Below are 19,911 nucleotides of genomic sequence, written 5' to 3'. Positions count from 1 at the left end.
TGGAGGCGTGCACGGCAGGATAACGCCATGTTCAATCGGCTTTCCATCTTGCTCGCTCGCTCACCCGCAGTGCTTTCGACACGACTATGCTCAACGCTGTGTCGATATAATCGGATTCGACCAGGCTCGTTATCTTGTTATCCGGTACGACCTACGGTACGGTATGTGTGTGATTGAAAGCGATCAAGTGGCAGGGACCATAATTTGCAGCGATTTCACACAAAACACTTTCATCAATTTGTGTTGTGCTGCTGTGGGTTTTTTTTTTGCGTGTAGTCTCTGTTGCAGCAGCTACACAAAATGTAATTGATTACAATCAAATTAAAGTAAACGATTTAGCATTATGACGCACTTCAAAGTGCACTATTTACTTGCATAAATACCAGGGTGCCAGCCAGGCAAGCCTGTTGTTCAAATCTAATAAAATAATGAAGACAAACAGCGATTATTATCCCTTATTAGGCCTCAGTTTAGCACAGCCAATACATTTGACACCCACCATTATACAGCTGAAATACTGCGCGCAGCTATTTTGCAAATCAAATTTCAAATATCTCCAAAATGCGTTGGCACTGGTTGGCCATTTTCTTCCCCCCATTTTTGAAAATCGGATTATACGTGCCGGCAATTTTGAAACAAAAATCCCCATGGCCTCGTTACCGACAAGAGGGTATTGATTTCGGATTGTACTTTACCGTGTGTCCTTTCGGTACTGTCCGCCAAACGAAAGCGTTCCCTCGAGAAACGGAAGACGAATGGCTGTCAGAGTTAATAGGACTTACTGCTCGAAAGGATATTACAGTAAAAACGAGGACCTGGAATGAAAGGACACAGAAAGCGAGCAAGCAATAGAAAAAAAAAACAATTCCAAGAGGTCAATGAGCACTTGACATCAGAGAAGTCGCGGTGTGAATGGAAAGGTCCTCGGCAGTCTCCCGAAAAAAACGGTGGGGCTCTGCTCCAACAACCCGGTGTGGCAGTGGTGTGTATGATAAAGCTATTTTCTGCAAATTCGGCATCTTTTCCTCTCAGCTTGCAGCATGGCCAGGACAAATACCGGTGAAACACTCACCGCCCGTTACCGACTGTCACCACACTGTGACGGAGACTTTGTTCGAGAAGAACCGCAGCAGCCTGGAGAGCCACAGCACAGCCCAAACGGCGGCTACGTAAATGGCAGTGCTATTTTTATCTATTAGAAGCATGAATTATTGATGAAACATGCTGATAATCTTCCTTTCGTTTCCCGCGCCACCAGACCGCCCCCAATCTCGTCCGATGAGACCAAAACGGTCACCGCGGTGGTAGGGGCCGCGCGATACACCAGTGACAGCGAAGCATGAAATATTTATCAGTTCTTATAATTGAGTGTCGGTGTGATTCCATTCCGAAAATGGGAAACGGGAAGCCGAAGAAGACCAACGACAATGAGTAGAAGAAATGGTTCCTCCTCCACGGACTTCCCACTTTTGGTGGGACACTTCGGCATTTCTCTAGTCCCGCGTGACGAAGAGTCATCCCCGCCCTTACAGAAGGATTCCTTTTGACGTCACGATCTGTCACCGTTGGGTTGCAGTCGGTGGTAGGACGGGCTGGGTAAAGGAGTGGAAGCCTCCCTTCCTACTTTGCATCGGATGAGACAGCGCCATCAGAGTATCTGTGTTACATTATTCTTGTGAAACGAAGGTGAAACGAATCCTTCCCATTTCAATTAGAAGCGTGACATTTGTTTCAGTGTTACTTGCACGTGCAGACATGTGATTGTGCGGGGGTTGTGTCTATGCCGAACCGAACCTTGATGCGACAAATGACAAAATGTCAGCCATATTGAATCGATGTGCAGACGAAATAATATTCGGTTGTATTGAAATGAGATATGCGCCTCGAACTGTGGAACTGCAGGACGGTTGGTTACCTGATAGACATTTCAAAAATTCAATTTTCTTTGTCTTAGTTTGCTTTAAAACCTGTAGAGAGGTCTTGGCCTGCCATTGTTGGCTTCCTTGACTTCAATTACCAGTAGACGGATAATCAGTCATGTAGTGGAAAATGGTCCGTACAGGATTCGATACCTCGTCCTGTCATGATAAGATCTGCCCGGCTAATGCTTTTGACATCAGAGTCCTCCAAAAATTCTATTTCAAGATCTAAAATAGACTCCATACAAATTGTTGACAACAATGAAAAAAAAAGGAAAATAAAAATATGATATTTAACCTTACAAATAAGCGTTGTCGCGCGTATTGCATAATTTAAGGGGAGGAAATCGTTGAAGTAATTTCACTTATATATTTAATCATTTCACAGTGCTTGCATTCTGTATTGAGCTTTAAATCTACCTAAATCAATGCTTTCCTCACCTTAAAGTAGGGTCCCCTTTTTTGGTACAGAGTACTCCAAAATAAATAATGTCCCAAACGATAATCCATAAGACTCTACGCATAGGAGTTACCTCTTCCAAAGCAACCAGTCCTACGTAAGGATGATGCTATCTTTCGGTTTAGAAGAAACTATATTATTCTCTTTTAGATATTTTATCTCCCATGCCACAATCCCAACCAAATGCCGTACACTTTAGGGAACTCTCCACCAAGATCAACTTCCCCAGCTAGCACCTATAATGGAGCCCTCGCTCCATCCGTGTGCGTACCCGATCGGTTTGGGGACAGAAATGAAAGCATCATAAAATATGAACGAAATTGACGTGCCACAGTACGAAAAGTGGTGTTAATTAAATAAACTTTCATCTTCTTCCTCCTGCGTTCGGGGTTTTTGGGCGATGGTGGCTGCCGTAAGGAAAGGATAACCCCATAACAAGGCATTACCCGGTGTTTTGCTGTTGCTGGTGCGAAAGTAACGCGTTTTATGTGTTTCTGTGTGTTTCATCTTGCCCGAGCATTTCGGTAACGATGGAAAGGGTTGAATATAGTGATGAGAGATCCAATTTTCCATTAACAATCCCACACCCGAACGAAACGGTACACGGTTATGATATTGATCCAGGCAAAAGACAAGATTCCCACAGATAAGCCGTCACAAAATGAATCAGTAGGTGAAGTCGCCGCACGCCGTAATACTGTCAGAAGAAAGCTTGCACACACACACACACACATACACCTAGATACATGCACATAAAAGTTTTGGTAGTAAGAATAAACAGGGAAAACTTTAATAAGGAATTTAATTAAAAGAAAACAACACCGCACCGAACGTTCAAGTGTGATGGGACGGTTAAGCCAAGGGATCGAGAGAGAGAGAGAGAGAGAGAGAGAGAGAAAGAGCAAGCGGGAACCAATGTCATTTCAGCGCTTATCAAGCAGAGGGCAGAGCAAAACCATGGGCGGGAATAATTCGACTCGAATAAACGGAAAACGGTCCGGCAACCGAATGATTGTCCTGTCGGTTTCGATCGTAAAGTCACCGGAAGGAGAATTATGGCCTATAAATAAAGAACCCGACCGGCATTTTGGGCGCCCGTACCGGCGAGGGAAGGCATGGCGACGAAGGGACGCTATGCAATACTGATGACTTGCTCCCTTTTCTTCCCCCCAGAGCTTCAGCTGATTCAACACCACCTAATCATTATGCAGTGGCACGGCACAATGTTGGACGAATGGACACCGTTACGGAAAGGTCACGGCGCGAGTGTTTCAAACGATTCGTGAGAGCAAAAAGTTATGGCGGATGTAGAAAATCAATCAACGATTTAGAGTGTAGTACCTTAGTTAACACCGTGCTTAAGAAGTGTTGGTGTTGGGAGAGGCAGAGAGTTTCCAGCTATTATACGCGGACTGCTTTCTCTGAACAGTAAAAGCGGACACAAGCTTTTGCATATCGATGTACTGTAACAACTTGGCGTTGGACAAGGTGAAGTGACGGTGTCGAATGGAGAGTGCTTCATTAAGGCCCAAAAGCACCTAAGACAACCAACCTTAAACCTTACCTTCATCCGACAGATCTTAAGCAAAATGTACTCCCTTTGCCGGCATCAGTGGTAAAGGGATCGAAGAATTTCATGGGACGATTAGTTCAGAATTAGCATTTTTAGTCTCGGGACGAAGACGAAAGCCCGGGAGAGGTTGAGAGAAAGGTTGCTCCGTTCTGGATCCAAAACCGTGGCAGATCTCGTAAGCTGTATCGTGCTACAAACTTCAAACTGTCAAATAATACGATGGTGGCAGTAGAAAGAGGCAAGCACTAAAACGGGAATTAGACATTCCATGATCATTCCGCATCGACCTCCGTTCAACCTCTCCACGAGGAATGCCCGGACATTGTGAAGTTGTGCTTTGTTCTTTAATCCTGGCCTGTCGTTGGCCGGTGGAGGTTTAGAGGCTCGACCGAACGAAATCAGTGCCTAATCCCTTAGCCGTAATTACTATCATCACCGTCGGTAGCTCCGGACGCACGATTTGACGCAGAGATACCGCGCGTACCAAACCATTCCATTTCCGCCGGAACGCACGATTGACTATGAATATTAAAATGCCATCGTTGGAGGACAGAGCGGAGAAGAACAAAAAAAAAAGTGTAAGAAAAGCATAACTTTTCGTACCGAAGTGCAGCGCTCGCTTTGTATAGTCGGCAAAGTCTTGGCATTCTAAACCGTTCCGTGTCAAACCGGAAGAAGCGAAAGGAAGTTCGCACAGGAGTCTGGGATGAGCTGCTGCGAAATTCATGATTTGATATTTTTACTCGTCTATTTCTTCTTCCGCCCAAACTCGGAGGATTTATCGAGAAGAGGGAATGAAAAGTATATCCAACCACTAATCTGTGACATTTCTTTCTCTCCGCATTTTCAGCACTCTCCTCCACCCGTACCGATGGAGATCCGGGGGCTTCTGATGGGTAGACTACGGTTAGGACGACGGGCGATTCCGCTGGGGCTACTGTGCGTCACGGCGCTACTGCTCCTGTTGCCACCGTCCGCCATCGTGCAGGGACGGCATCACGAACTCAACAATGGTGCCGCCCTCGGTTCGCATCAGCTGTCGGGTGTCGGCGGCGCTGGCCTTTCCTCCCAGTCCGCCCAGTCCGGATCGCTCGCATCCGGTGTGATATCGTCCGCACCTGCCGCCTCATCATCGTCGGCGCTGTCGTCCGGCGAGGAAGATCTGGCACGGATTACGCTCAGCAAAGATGCAGGTCGGTTGGATAGAGTCCGTAATGAGCGGATCTATCTTCACTTCACAAAACCTCCCCCCCCCCCCCACCACACACACATACACACTCGGGAACTCACCCTTTTTGCTCGTGAGGCACGACATTCGGCACGAGGAACACAGGGAAGGACCCGATTGGTCATTTCCGGTTTTCACGATGAGCGCTATTTCTTGTTCTCTTGCGTCTTAAATTGGTCCAGAGCCAAGCCACACGAAAGAGAACAAGAAACTGTGCAAACACTGGACACTATTTCCAACACTTTTCATACCACTCTGCTGCTTTCTATGTCTGTCCGTTTGATTCCGTTTCTTACTCTGTGTGATTTGCTAGCACCCCTTTTACTCTCATCACTGTATCACTTCTTAGCTATAACTTAAATGTGGTTTTACGTTTTATTTACTTTATCTAAGTATATGCACTTAAAGACGTATCTAGAAAGTAGATTTTCAGTACGTAGATGTGTACTTGTGTTCGCTCTACCCAGAATCTCAGATTTTGTGTGCCAAGTTTTTCGTTCCCAAGCACATCCAACCAGATTTATCGTAGACGAACGATCAATATTGGATCGATATGGATTTGCGACCTTAAGTATTGCATACTGCAAAAAGCCTTTGCAGTTGCAAATCATTTATATCTTCAGTTTTCCTTGCTTATTTCTCTTAAGTTTGCATGAACAACAGGAAATCAAAATATTGGTAACGACAATCGCTGGCGGGCGTTCCTTGCAAAATCGTAACATATCACAACTCCTATAGCCTAAACGTTATGATGCGTTTTCCTGATAAGCGAATCGCTCAACTAGTCTCTCGCAAGGTTCCAAGGGTATATGGTTAAGTAAAGTTTTTCAAAACGAGGCAAAAAATATAGCATTTGACTTGCTCAGAACCCAATCATTGCAAACTGTCACGATCATTGAATAAGCTCACTCACTGTCAGAAGAAAGTCCTACTAACTGCCTAACCTTTTCATCGATGACCCTATATTATCATATGGTAAGATACCCTTTACCCTTTTATGTGTACGCACCTAACGCACCCCAACTGCAACTTGCACAAGAGCACCCTGGCACCTGACGCACCCTCTGTAGGGCATTTTCTAACGCCACTATATACAAATCTGAGAGCAAAGCACTACTACTAACTAATTCGCACCTGCAAAAGCACCCTCAAATGATAGCTTTGAATGTGCAGTAGAGCACTTGGTTCAAATGCAATAGAGAATGTTGGAAACAAACAGTTCCGAACAATTTTTCACGTCTCTTTTTCTATTTTTCTTCGTATTTTCACACCCTCGTCACTTTTCGATTCATTACTACTACAACTACCACAACTACCTCCGCTACGAATGTCCTTCACTCAGAACCAGAACCAACCGTGAGCGTGCGGTGCGTGCGTGTGTGTCCAATGGGCAGCAAGTAATTATCGCAACAGGGCATGGACTTACCAAGAAGACATTTCAACGCACTTTAGATCTTTTCAATAGGATGACATTTGATGTGACATTATAAGACTTAAAACTGACTTGGTAGCCACGGGCTTAGTATTCGTAAAACGAATCTGTCAAATTTGACAGCTAGACATAACAAGAAAACTTCTTAATGGACGAACATACCAATCCGTTGCGCCTATCACACTCCCAACCGCTACCGACATCATCCAAACTGTCATCACTACCCTCCACCATATCAAGACCACAGTCAGCGCCGCCGCCGCCGCCGCCACCACCACCGTCACGGCCCCGCCAAAAAAAAATGAATGCGCGCATTGTTGCGATAGATTGAATTTCCTTGGTTGTTGTTGTTTGTTGGTTTTCTTTTGACATGTTTGTGTGTTGTTTTTTTTTCTGTGGTTCCAATTTTTCAGATGCATTTTTTACACCATATATAGGTCACGGTGAGTCCGTACGAATTATAGATCCCGAGTTGGGCACGCTCGAGCGCGAGCATGTCCACAGTGGAGCAACACCGCGACGGCGCGGTCTGACGAGGCGTGAATCAAACTCGGGTAAGTTCATCGCCCAAAATACCGTTGGAAAGTGCATATTCTTAATGCAAAGTCTCACTGTGTCACCTTGACAGACGCCAACGATAATGATCCGCTGGTAGTTAACACCGACAAGGGTCGCATTCGCGGCATCACGGTGGAGGCGCCCAGTGGCAAAAAGGTCAACGTGTGGCTTGGCATTCCCTACGCACAGCCACCGGTTGGACCGCTAAGGTTCCGTCATCCTCGACCAGCGGAGAAGTGGACCGGAGTGCTGAACACAACGACACCGCCCAACAGCTGCGTTCAGATTGTGGACACCGTGTTCGGTGACTTCCCGGGTGCGACCATGTGGAACCCTAACACACCACTCTCGGAGGACTGTCTGTACATCAACGTGGTAGCACCACGACCCCGTCCCAAGAATGCTGCCGTTATGCTGTGGATCTTTGGTGGAGGATTCTACTCCGGTACGGCCACACTAGACGTGTACGATCATCGGGCGCTTGCCTCGGAGGAGAACGTGATCGTCGTATCCCTGCAGTACCGTGTGGCTAGTTTGGGTTTCCTGTTCCTCGGTACACCGGAAGCCCCGGGCAATGCAGGATTGTTTGATCAGAATCTCGCTCTACGGTAAGATTTAGATGGCAGCGAAGCATTACAGACAGAGTACTGATCAGATGATCGTTTGCTTTCCCCAAAAACCTACAGCTGGGTACGGGACAACATTCACAGGTTCGGTGGTGATCCATCCAGAGTGACACTGTTCGGCGAGAGTGCTGGTGCTGTTTCCGTTTCACTCCATCTGCTCTCCGCTCTTTCGCGAGATCTGTTCCAGCGAGCCATTCTGCAGAGTGGTTCACCAACGGCACCGTGGGCACTTGTTTCTCGGGAGGAAGCTACGCTCAGGTACGATGCAGGCAATAAATTATCCTCAAAATCTTCGCCTAATAGCACTAGCTTTTTGCTTTGTACCTTCCAGAGCACTACGACTTGCCGAGGCGGTCGCATGTCCACACGAACCAAGCAAACTGAGCGAGGCGGTCGAATGTCTGCGTGGTAAGGATCCGCACGTGCTGGTAAACAATGAGTGGGGCACGCTCGGCATCTGCGAGTTCCCGTTCGTGCCGGTCGTCGACGGAGCGTTCCTGGACGAAACACCGCAACGTTCGTTGGCGAGTGGGCGCTTCAAAAAGACGGAAATTCTCACCGGCAGTAACACGGAGGAAGGTTACTACTTCATCATCTACTACCTGACGGAGCTGCTGCGCAAGGAGGAAGGCGTAACCGTGACGCGCGAAGAGTTCTTGCAAGCTGTCCGCGAACTTAACCCGTACGTCAATGGGGCCGCGCGGCAAGCGATCGTGTTCGAGTACACCGACTGGACCGAACCGGATAATCCGAACAGCAACCGGGATGCATTGGACAAAATGGTGGGCGATTACCATTTCACGTGCAACGTGAACGAGTTCGCACAGCGATACGCCGAGGAGGGCAACAATGTGTACATGTATCTGTACACGCACCGAAGCAAAGGCAATCCGTGGCCACGCTGGACCGGCGTTATGCATGGGGACGAAATTAACTACGTGTTCGGGGAACCGCTCAACCCTAGCCTTGGTTACACCGACGACGAGAAAGACTTTAGCCGGAAGATCATGCGATACTGGTCAAACTTTGCCAAGACGGGGTAAGTGTTGTCTGAGTGAGGATCGGGAAGACACAGAGGAGTATAGCTTTAATGACATCCTTCTATTCTTCCCCCACAAAAAACAAACAGCAACCCCAATCCCAACACAGCGAGTAGCGAGTTTCCCGAATGGCCCAAACATACGGCCCACGGACGGCACTATCTGGAGCTGGGCCTCAACACGTCCTTCGTCGGTCGGGGTCCACGGTTGAGGCAGTGTGCCTTCTGGAAGAAATACCTTCCTCAGCTAGTTGCAGCTACCTGTAAGTAGTATAATCGCAATGTCCTAGTAATTCCGAACGGCACTGATCTGAAGTCTTAATTTACGTCATCATTCCCGTTTTTTCCCGACAGCTAACCTACAAGTGGCAGCACCGCCAAGTGCACCGTGCGAAAGCAGCGCATTTTTTTATCGACCTGATCTGATTGTGCTGATAGTGTCGCTGCTGACAGTTACGGTCAGATTCATACAATAATTACTACCCCTCCATGGCCTAGTTCGTTTAAGCTTTAAGATAGTGAGGAACAAATTTTTCCTAAACAATTTGCCCTTTATAGCGCAGAAGCCAGCGGTACAGTAGGAAAACGTAAAATGTAATGGCGGTGAGCATGCGAGGAAGAAAAGCCAATGGCGGCCGCATACAACAGCGCTACCGCTAGTTCACTACAGCAGCAACAAAATGGAGAGTCTCGGAAAGGAGAACAACAAACAAAAGAACAAACCGAAATAAATCACAACTTTCTTATGGCTATTAAAGTAACTAAATGAATAACAACAGCGACAAACAAAGTCAAAATAAAGAGAAAAAAACACTAAACCCCGGAGAAAATGGTAGATCAGTCGTGTGTATTGGTAGGATCGGAGCGACAAGATGGACACACAATAGCCAACACGCCCCAATCACAGTAATACTTCTTTAAATCTTTCACGCACACACACACTTCACAAAAATACAGCAACGTCGTTTGTAGCAGGATCTACCGACCGGGCCCGTTGGGTGTACACGGCCACATACTAAACACAACAACACCACGAACTAATAACACCGGAACAATAAACATACCAATGTTTAAAACAAACCTACTACATATATAGCCTACATATAAACACACATATTGTACGCGTAAAGAAAAAACTACTATTTCCTCATATTCTGACACATTCCTTTGTCCGTTGCCTACAACTACAAGAGTATGAATTCATTCCGTAACGCTTAGTGTAACTCGTTATCAGGTTCGTAAACGGTCGTTACCAGGGATGATTGGTTTGTTGGACAGGGGCGTTGGAAAAGCACTTGCCTGGCCCGAAAAAGGTATCCGCGAGATTGGGAAAGATTATCCAGCTTGTATCCAGTCCTTTCCACCTTCTTAACACTTCCTCTTCCTTAAACCAAACCCAAATCAAACCGACGTCAACAAAACTATTACACAAAATTAGTAAGTACCGCTGCGTTGTAATGGAAGAAAGGGGTATAATTTTGTTACCGAAAAGCGCAAAAATCGAAACATATTACTTGCAAAAGCATTCTAAAAACACACACACACACAAAAGATGGCCATTTTCCAAACAAAATGGCGGATTCAAGGTAAATTTCAAAACAAATTTACAAGCAGCCTCCTCTCTAAGCAACCTTTATAAATAATCCCATTGGATAATAACTTAAAACAAAAGCCTATTGGAGTAAAGCAAAAAGAGAAAAACAAACAAAACGAAACGAAGATATTTAAGAAGACAAAAATCAAAAACACACTCACACAAAACTTAATACACCTAGGCGTAATGACCTGCAAAACCAAAAGAAAACCCACAAATACTATCAACAATCAATTAGCATGTAACTAAATGAAATTTGAAACCCCTCTTTTAGTACTAGCGGTTGGCGCAGCGCAGTCAAATGGAAACCAGTTTTTCACGAGAAGCGAACAAATAAGGGATAAACTAGTTTACTAAAAATGAAGGAAACGAAGGAAGAACGGCAGCGCGCAGAAAAAAAAACATTTCTACTTCGACACACAACGTTCAGGCATGAAAATTTGCGAGACGAAGATCCAGCGTGATTGTGCTGTCGAGTTGCGGTGTAAAAGTGCAACGTTTCCTTTAAAAAGCATGGCATAGAAGATTTCGCTTTGCCCTTGGTCAGGAGGAGGCAAGGAAACTATATCGTATCCAAAAAATAATCAGAGCCATGGGTACATGGGGAATAGTTTCGCTACACAACACCGGCTAGAAAGAGTAGCAGGTTCGCTAAGATTAAGGGCGGCCGATCGCTTAGAGATATTAAATTAAATTTAACAGTTAATTAGATACCAGAAACCCTAGCGAAGCAGTAAAAAAGCAAATCAAGAGAGATGAAAACAAAAACAAAAACATAAAAGGAAGCTATAGGTCGGTATAAGAGAACGAGAGAGTTGAATGAAAATAAAAGAATTAAATAATTAAAACAACAACAAAACACACACTCGAAAACATATCATATCTTGTAATGCTGTTGCAATCTAAATGATAAAATCGAATAGTTTTAAGCTGGCGACGGTGGTGAAGTTGTATATGAGGGGCGTGATGAGTATAAGGAGACAAATGGCGCAGATGCACACTAGAGCAGAGCAAAAATAATCACCCAAGTGAGGTTATGTTTAGAAGAAAAAAAAACCCCAAACGAACGAAACTTCTGAGACATTTTCCCCGTTTTCGTACAATACAACAAATAGGCACAAACCAGTAAAACCAAGCGATAAGCAGCAACATAGACAGCAAGCATAGCAACTCCAAAACTAACCTCGTTATACACACGCCCTGCATATGGCCGTGGACACTTCAGGATCTGGTGCGCAAACATAATGCAAAATTAACTCCACTGAGTCATAGCTACAGAAGTTCAATAGGAAATCAATCCACACCACACCCACGAGCATCAAGCGCCTGAAGGTAGGATAACATGATGGATTTTGTGTCCAGATGAAATAGTGGATATAGTAGAAATTGAACGGCATCGAGTCGAATGTGTCAAGCAGAATCAAACTATTTAAATAACGACTGTGCTTTGCTGGAGGGCTGCGAGACGATATTTAGATGTATGATTTTCTTTGCCAAAAATTGCTCTCGTTTTTTTTCCTGGGCGGATAGAAGATAATGGGTGAGATAAGCCAGACCGTGACGAGGAACAGTAAGCGCCATTGAGTTGTGGCAGAGTTAAGAACCGTACTGTGACCGAAACCATTCCTCCCAGCCACTATACTACTGATAGCGGTTATCACCCTCATTGCGTGTCGCTAACCAAGGCCTGTCTATAGCACGCCACTTGATGTGAAAAACAATAACAGACGGCACCGTTATCGCTGTTCAATTATGTAGTCTTATATAAATATATATATACTTATAGTAATATATATATACAAAAACATGTAAGCGCATACGTTGGGTTGGGCAATAAATGGTCGTAGAACGCTGTGTGAAGATCGAAGAAGAGCGGACCCAAGCAGCAGAAGGTAGCAGCAAAAACGGGCGCCACATAAAACGCTACAATTATTATAGAATGTAACAAAACAACAACAACAAAAAAAAGAAACAAACGCTCTTAACGCGCATTATTGTGATGATTTCCTTGAAGGTAACTGTTTGAAACGGTTGTTTCAGCAACTCTGACAAGCAACTGTCGACAAGTAATGAAAAGGTATTTGAAGAAAATACAATACGCACGTACGCATCCTGCACATGTACACCACCAGGAAAAACAAAAAAAAAATACCCATTTACACCCAAAACCCACATGAATCCCCCCCCTTCGTGCACATAATAATGTACAAGAAAGCGCCAATGTGCGTGCACAGCAAAGGAAGTAGCCGCCACAGAGAGCCGCCACAAATTCCAAAGAACTTTCCTTTTGCACTCGACGCTCATCGTGATCGTGATCATCTCTCTGTAGTCAAGTCGTCGTATGTCGGCTCGCATCGCATAGGAATCGTGTGTCCCAATTCGCACGATAGGTAATTGTAGTCCCAAGCAGTGATTCAGAGGGCCAAATTCCCATTTTTAGCAACTTTGGTTAAATATTCAGATCGGTGCGTACGCCAGGCATCCTTCGTTATCATTACTGTTTTACATTATAACTCCATCTGGTTTAAAGCATTAAAGCAGTTGGATTAAGGTTCACAGTTTCTTTACCAAATTTGTTGCGTAGTATCGTAATGTTGAACGCAGTAGGGTGAAAAAAGAGGTTTAATTTATTGGCACACGTTAATGATTTTCGCAGTTGCTACAAAAAACAAAAATTTCACTCGTTTCCGATGCACGATGCGTGTTTTACACATTCTCCCCCAACCCCGGCCAACAATGATTCACGTTGAAAATGGACCAATTTTCAAATGAAAAAACAAACAAAAAAAAGTATTATAAAATTAATATCACTAGAGACGTATGTTAAATGGGCAAATAGTGCACAGATTAATTGAGGAAAATGCAGCAAATCGTGTGCAGGGCAGACAAATTTTCACTCAAACCCGCTACAGCTAGGTCGGTGAGTCAAAACTAGAAGACAAGCTGCTGGATAATGCGTACAAGGAAGGAATCCTCCAGAAAATCCTTGAAGATAGTTTGCAGATTTTAGACAGTATAAGTGAGAAGGATTTCGGTTCGAAAGAACAGCAGGTGATGTTTCCCGTGGCAAAAGCCTGATCTTCCCACGAGTCGGGAAACCTCTAGAGGTTGTAGTCCCAAAGAAACGGAAGAAGAGCAGCTTCACCACCAAGCGATCCCGTGTGCTTTAACATCCGCTATTTGTGCGGATTGAAGTTTTGTTTGTCTCGATGTTTGCGCACTCGATTACACGTTGAATCGGATGAATATAATCCCCGTACAGATAAGTTTTGTTGACTTACCCCTGACAGACAACTGGATGTTAGCATCCTTCTTGTTGGCACCGGTTCGGCTCTTCTCGAAGATGATGATCAATGCACAACAGTGTCACTTCTTTCGCACTTTGTTCGTCGTGCATAAATTGTAGCCTAAACATACTTTTATCGCATGAAATCACTTCAGTGCCACCACAATCCCACTATTGTTCACGAAAACGCGGAATTCCACTGCGTACTGCATGATCAAACGCGCTTTGCAGCGATGCAAACGTCAACACGTCAAACGTCAAACGGCTTTGTTTACCAACTACTACGCTAGTCGGTACGAAAACATGTGGCGATAGTTGCCTGTTCTTGGGTCCACACATCCATCAGGTATTTTTTTATAAATGCAGGAATTTCTTGATAACTTCGTAAAATGCTTCCCGTGGGCTACTATCATTTTAAGTGTATAACATTTTCCTGCTGCCTTCAGGATCAAAGACCGACGATAAAAAAGAAGCAAATCCCAAACAACCGAACAGATAGCTGGATGAAAATGGAAAATTAGGACAAGTTTAAGGAAGATGATGGAGGAAAAGGAGAATTGTGAGTAAGGTAAGGTGATGGATGTGGTGGAAGTGGGGGAAAGGTAAGAACTAATGTTCATAATACATATCATTTAAGCTTAGAGTTTACGACCGTTTTATGAAATTGTATATTTTTTATTACGGAACTCCCACATCGGTGACATCCGGATAATGCTGGTGGAGAATAAAAATCCCAACAAAACTCTCAGAACAGCACACGCAAAACTAGAAAGTAGTATTATAACTGGGTTAGCCAACCAGGAAGGGTGCTAAACCGAGAGGCGTAGTTGAAGGTTAGCCAATCATCCGATTGATGCCCTAGCAAGAGCGAGCACCTTTGAAAAATCAGTTAGGCAATCCACTCCACTTCTACCCTAAAGCTTGTGGTGAGCGTTGTTCATCCATTAGAATATGAATAGTAAATATGTAGCAAACCCTCGCATTGATTTGATGCATTATTTCGTCTGCTGGTTCCGTCGGTTTTAAGAAATAGTAGCACCATATGGCATTGACGGTGGTTGATGATAACGCGTCGAAAGTCTATACATGAGCGTGCCACATTGATAGGAGAATGACCAAACCACACGGAGGATACAATATTTTTACCAATCATCGGCCACAATCATTAGGAAGCAAGTCGAAAATATCAAAAAGGACGAGCGACAAGCACTACGGTGTAGCGGGAAACGGAGGCGGTTATTAGTCAGTATGTTCAAATTTGCATTAGTGATAGTATTATACGATATTATATATATACATACATATATTAAATCTCGCGTACTAAAGACAGCCTACACGTTTCATTGGTTAAGCTCAACGAACGTAAAATTTAATGCGACGTGAATCCCCACTGCGCCACTTACTTGTTGCTGAGGCCTGAGGCCTGCTTCGAAGTATACTGCACAATAAGAGTAGCTTATTTCTACCATTACTCTATAAGCACGTTGCTGATTTGGTTTTTGATAGTGGTTCATATGGGCGACCTAGACTATTTCAACACCTTCATGATATTTCTGTTTCCATTTGTTCCTTACCTAGAAAAAAAATGAACACCACCCACTCTATACCACAATGCTAATGCTTTCACGTTAATCTTCCAAACGAAACTCCCTCCCCCCCACTTTACAATCGCTATTTACGTAGTTGTGTTTGAAATTAGACTCCGAGTAAACGTCTCGTCACTAAGTAGTAGGCCTAATGACATATGGATAAGTCGGAAACATCCCCGAACCGGTGGCGCTGTACGATATTCAGCAGCAGCGAAAGATGGATTCCGGAATGGAACGTCGGAAGGAAACGTGTCCTTCCGTGTTAAGATACGAAACACAATCACACTCTTCGTATAGTCTACCCGCCAGTCCCCCCCAATCAGAGAAGTAGCAAGTAATCAACTCACTAGCGATAAAAACGGTGCAGAAAGAGGCTAACCTTTAATAAAGTAATCTCTTCTAAATGCAGCCTATATTTGTACCGGGAGCCGTTTTAGCTGAATAATGTTTAGATCCTTACCAGTTAAGCTTCAACTAGCGGTATATGATGTAGCGTAGAGTGCAGAGTGTAGGGTGAATGATTGGAATGGATCTTCACTCAAAACTCAAAAAGACAAACAAACCAACTACTAACTAATTATTGCATTCCACAGAGCAAAGGCTGCGCTAAAGGTGGCTGTGGCCTTCCAGTGAGGCTATGTGCACAATGCAACACAAGAGAATAGTACGGGCTACGATTTTTCCAAATCAAATAGTGACACAACCAATGCAGGCACTCCGGCAAACCGTGATCGAGGCACCAAGGGCCGGCACAATGTAAAGCACCTATATAACAGAATAGAGGGCAAATCTACCACACACTACCAGTTACTCTCTCCAACCACACGTTGTTGCATTGCTTTATATACTCAAATGTACTTATTACTCCTTCCTTTACGTTTCGATTTGTTCCAATTGTACACGATCGTGAGCGAGCAGTAGCGTCACAAGTAAACGAGAGTAATCCTGCAACGAATTCAACATACATGTTCTGCATACATAGGATCGCTTTAATACTACGGGCAAAGTTAAAAAGAAAGCCCCGAAACCAGAAACTAACTACTTATATTGAGTTACAAAACCTTTGGAATCGGTTGGTCCTCACAGCATCTAAATTAAAGTAACATACGCCTCACCACGTGCCACCGGGATTTAAAATGGTACCGATTTGCGTTCTCTTACTCGAATTGCCTCTGCAAGCAAGCATGGAGCAACTGAAACCGAAGTCATTAATATTGAAAAAAAACGCGGGACAGCAATTTGTTTGATGGGTAGTTTAAATAATCAGTACTAGAGCAAGTAGACATTGGCCAATTATAAAACGTTAAAGTGTGCAATCAGCAAAGAGCAGCATTAAACAAAACAACAGATGTATCAAGTTGTAGGCTCCAATCATGCGAAAGGACGGACGATCGACCGGAAGGACGGTGAAATGCTAAACACAAAAAAAAAAAACAATAAAAACTCAACTCGCTCATGAGAATATATCCTTAGCAGATTGCGGTAGCGCACCGGGCACCGGCTGAGTATGGGTGACCCCCGAAAAGACAAAAAGATGAAACGTCACTATAGCATATATTTAAATTTATTAATTCATTAATTGAATCCTTCTAAGAATATTACTAATGGAAAGAAATTCGAACGACAGCAAAAACAACAGAAAAAATGCCCTTGTACTACACACACAACGATAAGGGCCAAGATGTCTGGAAAACAAGCAAAAAAGACGCAAAGAATTCGCATGGAAAAGCAAGCGCAAACACACATGAGAATAAGGATAATAAAAGCAACAAAAAATGAGGAAAATATATGAGATATATAATGCTTTGTTAAATGTAAATGTTGTGTATAGGAAATAAAAAGTACACAATTTTAAACACTTTCTTCGCTGTCTTTTACTCTTCGTTTGATGGTTGCATTCAGCCTAGGAGGGCGAATTTGAAACAATCTTGCGATTATCGGTAGTTAAGTAACTAATTGAGAAGAGATGAAAATACTACCCAACCGGTAACGACTAACCGGTATTTCAAACCTCAACCGGTTATGGTATTTTGTGTCGGAGTTATGTGCTGTCAAATTACAAAGATTCCGACAAATTTTCCGACAATAAATTTCAATGTACCCGGCATGCATTGAAATACGCAGTTTAATGAGCTTAAAATGTTGTAAACTATTCATTTCTTACGAATACAGAATCATACATACTCTTGAACCAAAGATTTACTATTATAAAAGTCGATTTCAAATAGATTTAAAGGGATCCGATTCCAAATGCCACCCAATGATAACCTTGATTGAACTCGTTAACCCTTCTTTGTAAACATTACTTTGTTTACATCGCGCCGTGGTCGGGACGCAGTGACCGGAAAAAATAAACAAATTTCCGCATTTTTCTCCAGCTCTCTGTTACTATTCTTGCAAATAATGGACGTAGGAGAGTTGTTGTCGTTTAAGGTAAGAAACCGGCCCAACCTAACTAAAAGATCTTGCTGTGCGCAAAAACTCTTACGTCGAATACTTGTGTTTCAGCCCGAGCAAACCCCGAAGCGTCCGTCCGATTTCGAACGCGAGGACAACCAAAACGACGACGACGATGAACACTCCCCGGAACCGGCGGCGGCTCGCAGTCAACCACCGAAAAAGGTGAATCGCACCGAACAGACCGCAACGGCACGGGGAAACCCGGTACTGCCTGCCAAGGAGCCACAAATCAGCGAAGAGGAGCGGTTAAACATTCTGAAGTTTGTTGAAACGGAAGAACCGGACGGTGAGGTGCTTGACGAGAGCGGCCTGAAGAAGATGCTGCTGCTGTTCGAAAAGCGGGTGCTCAAAAACCAAGAAATGCGTATCAAATTTCCGGACAATGCGGAAAAGTTTATGGAAAGTGAGATCGAACTGAACGACGCCATACAGGAGCTGCACGCGGTGGCCACGGTGCCAGACCTGTATCCACTGCTGGTCGAGCTGAACGGTGTGGCCAGCTTGCTGGATCTGCTGTCGCATCAAAACTCGGACATAAGCGTAGCCGTGGTAAATTTGCTACAGGAACTAACCGATGTGGACATTCTGCACGAGAGTCTGGACGGAACGGAAACGCTGATAGAAGCGCTCCGCAATCAGCAGGCAGCCGGCCTACTGGTACAGAACCTGGAGCGCTTGGACGAGTCGGTTAAGGAAGAGGCGGACGGTGTCCACAATACGTTGGCAATCTTTGAGAATCTTATCGAGGTAAAGTCCGACATCGCAAAGGAGGTTGCCGAACAGGGCCTGCTACAATGGATCATGAAACGTCTGCGGGCCAAAATACCGTTCGACGCGAACAAGCTGTATTGTAGCGAGATCCTATCGATATTGGTCCAGGATACGAACGAAAATCGCATTACGCTGGGCAATATTGATGGTATCGATGTGCTGCTTCAGCAGCTAGCCGCCTACAAACGACACGATCCAAACTCGGCTGAAGAGCAAGAGTTCATGGAGAACCTGTTCAACAGCCTGTGTTCGGCACTGATGGCCAAAGAGAATCGTGAAAAGTTTCTCAAAGGGGAAGGGTTACAGCTGATGAATTTGATGCTACGCGAGAAAAAGCTCTCGCGCAATGGTTCGCTCAAGGTGCTCGATCACGCAATGGCCGGACCGGACGGGCGGGACAATTGTAACAAGTTCGTCGACATTCTCGGACTGCGGACCATCTTTCCACTGTTCATGAAAACGCCGAAGCGTAGCAAGAAGCGACTGCTCAGCACGGACGAGCACGAGGAACACATCGTTTCGATCATTGCGAGCATGCTGCGCAACTGCAAAGGATCCCAGCGCCAACGGTTGCTGTCGAAATTCACCGAAAATGATTTCGAAAAGGTGGAACGACTGATGGAACTGCACCGGAAGTATTTGGATAAGGTGGAAGCGATGGATCGGGAAATTGATCAGGAAATGGTAAGTGGAGATTGGTTCTGCCAACTAACCGTAGCATACCTGTGTTATATAACGCGAATATTCCACTATGCAGCGTGTCGACGATGAAGATGAGCAGGATGACGATATGGTGTACGTGAAACGACTGTCCGGAGGGCTCTTTACGCTGCAGCTGGTCGATTACGTAATACTGGAAATAAGCTGCACCGATGTGGTGAAGCAGCGTGTACTGAAGATCCTGAACCTTCACAACGGCTCGATGAAGATGATACGGAACGTAATGCGCGAGTATGCTGGGAATTTGGGCGATGCCAGCGATAGCGATTGGCGTGAACAGGAGCAAGCCCACATACTGCAGCTAATCGATCGTTTCTAGGGCGAACAATTGCGAGTTCAACAATCTAGTGTGCATAGAGGTGAAACGGATTTCACGAATTTCACAATTTTCACGTAATATCCAATAAAGCACACACTCACACACACCTTAAAGTTTATGGAGAAGTTCAAGCACTGGGAAGTTTTTTTTTCTCAATTTACTGTTCATCAGGAGAAATTTATTCCGATCTCAACTGAACCTTTCGCGGCAAACGACACACTGAAACTCCATGCTCGCTGCAGAAGACTCCCCTTTTATACCTCCGAGATCGAACCGCAAGGCAATGGTTCCTTTGGCTTAACTTCGGCTCACCGCCAATGGCTGCTGTGATGATTTC

The 19,911-nt window shown here is 44.6% G+C and overlaps 3 protein-coding genes across 9 annotated transcripts in view; 2 read left to right on the top strand and 1 right to left on the bottom strand.

Annotated features, from left to right (window-relative positions):
- LOC118506530 (acetylcholinesterase) overlaps positions 1 to 17,160 on the top strand; it is a 69,010-nt gene extending 51,850 nt beyond the window's left edge. For 3 of the 5 annotated variants that reach the window (XM_036043797.1, XM_036043798.1, XM_036043796.1), the window contains 7 exons: positions 4,803 to 5,145; positions 7,050 to 7,166; positions 7,241 to 7,778; positions 7,857 to 8,054; positions 8,128 to 8,835; positions 8,926 to 9,098; positions 9,190 to 17,160. In XM_036043797.1, coding sequence (XP_035899690.1) covers positions 4,824 to 5,145; positions 7,050 to 7,166; positions 7,241 to 7,778; positions 7,857 to 8,054; positions 8,128 to 8,835; positions 8,926 to 9,098; positions 9,190 to 9,311 — 2,178 coding nt within the window. In that variant the 5' untranslated portion in view covers positions 4,803 to 4,823 and the 3' untranslated portion in view covers positions 9,312 to 17,160. Of the gene's footprint in view, positions 1 to 4,802; positions 5,146 to 7,025; positions 7,167 to 7,240; positions 7,779 to 7,856; positions 8,055 to 8,127; positions 8,836 to 8,925; positions 9,099 to 9,189 lie in introns of all 5 variants that reach the window. The other 2 variants (XM_036043795.1, XM_036043794.1) reach the window with 1 other exon arrangement.
- The window catches only part of LOC118506534 (fibroblast growth factor receptor-like), a 119,593-nt gene extending 100,224 nt beyond the window's left edge, over positions 1 to 19,369 (bottom strand). Inside the window, exon 1 of one of the 3 annotated variants that reach the window (XM_036043806.1) lies at positions 19,259 to 19,369. The gene's annotated coding sequence lies outside the window, so the exon portion shown is untranslated. Of the gene's footprint in view, positions 1 to 13,710; positions 13,909 to 19,258 lie in introns of those variants that run through there. The other 2 variants (XM_036043805.1, XM_036043804.1) reach the window with 2 other exon arrangements.
- On the top strand, positions 17,591 to 19,705 carry LOC118506531 (beta-catenin-like protein 1). Its single transcript, XM_036043799.1, has 3 exons — positions 17,591 to 17,737; positions 17,813 to 19,219; positions 19,293 to 19,705. The coding sequence occupies exons 1-3, from the start codon at positions 17,708 to 17,710 to the stop codon at positions 19,572 to 19,574; spliced, it is 1,719 nt and encodes a 572-aa protein (XP_035899692.1). The 5' UTR covers positions 17,591 to 17,707; the 3' UTR covers positions 19,575 to 19,705.
- Positions 19,706 to 19,911: the final 206 nt, after the last annotated feature.

The sequence above is a fragment of the Anopheles stephensi genome, chromosome 2, assembly GCF_013141755.1.
Source record: "Anopheles stephensi strain Indian chromosome 2, UCI_ANSTEP_V1.0, whole genome shotgun sequence".
In the NCBI taxonomy this organism is placed as follows: domain Eukaryota; kingdom Metazoa; phylum Arthropoda; class Insecta; order Diptera; family Culicidae; genus Anopheles; species Anopheles stephensi.
Note: the sequence above shows the minus strand (reverse complement) of the source record. Positions and strands in the feature narration are given on the sequence as shown.

What these genes read in the sequence shown, in the direction of transcription:
- LOC118506531 (XM_036043799.1), top strand. Translation starts at nt 17,708, where the DNA reads ATGGACGTAGGAGAGTTGTTGTCGTTTAAG. An exon ending in GAGAGTTGTTGTCGTTTAAG is followed by an intron (nt 17,738 to 17,812) that starts GTAAGAAACCGG and finishes CTTGTGTTTCAG; the next exon opens with CCCGAGCAAACCCCGAAGCG. An exon ending in GGGAAATTGATCAGGAAATG is followed by an intron (nt 19,220 to 19,292) that starts GTAAGTGGAGAT and finishes TCCACTATGCAG; the next exon opens with CGTGTCGACGATGAAGATGA.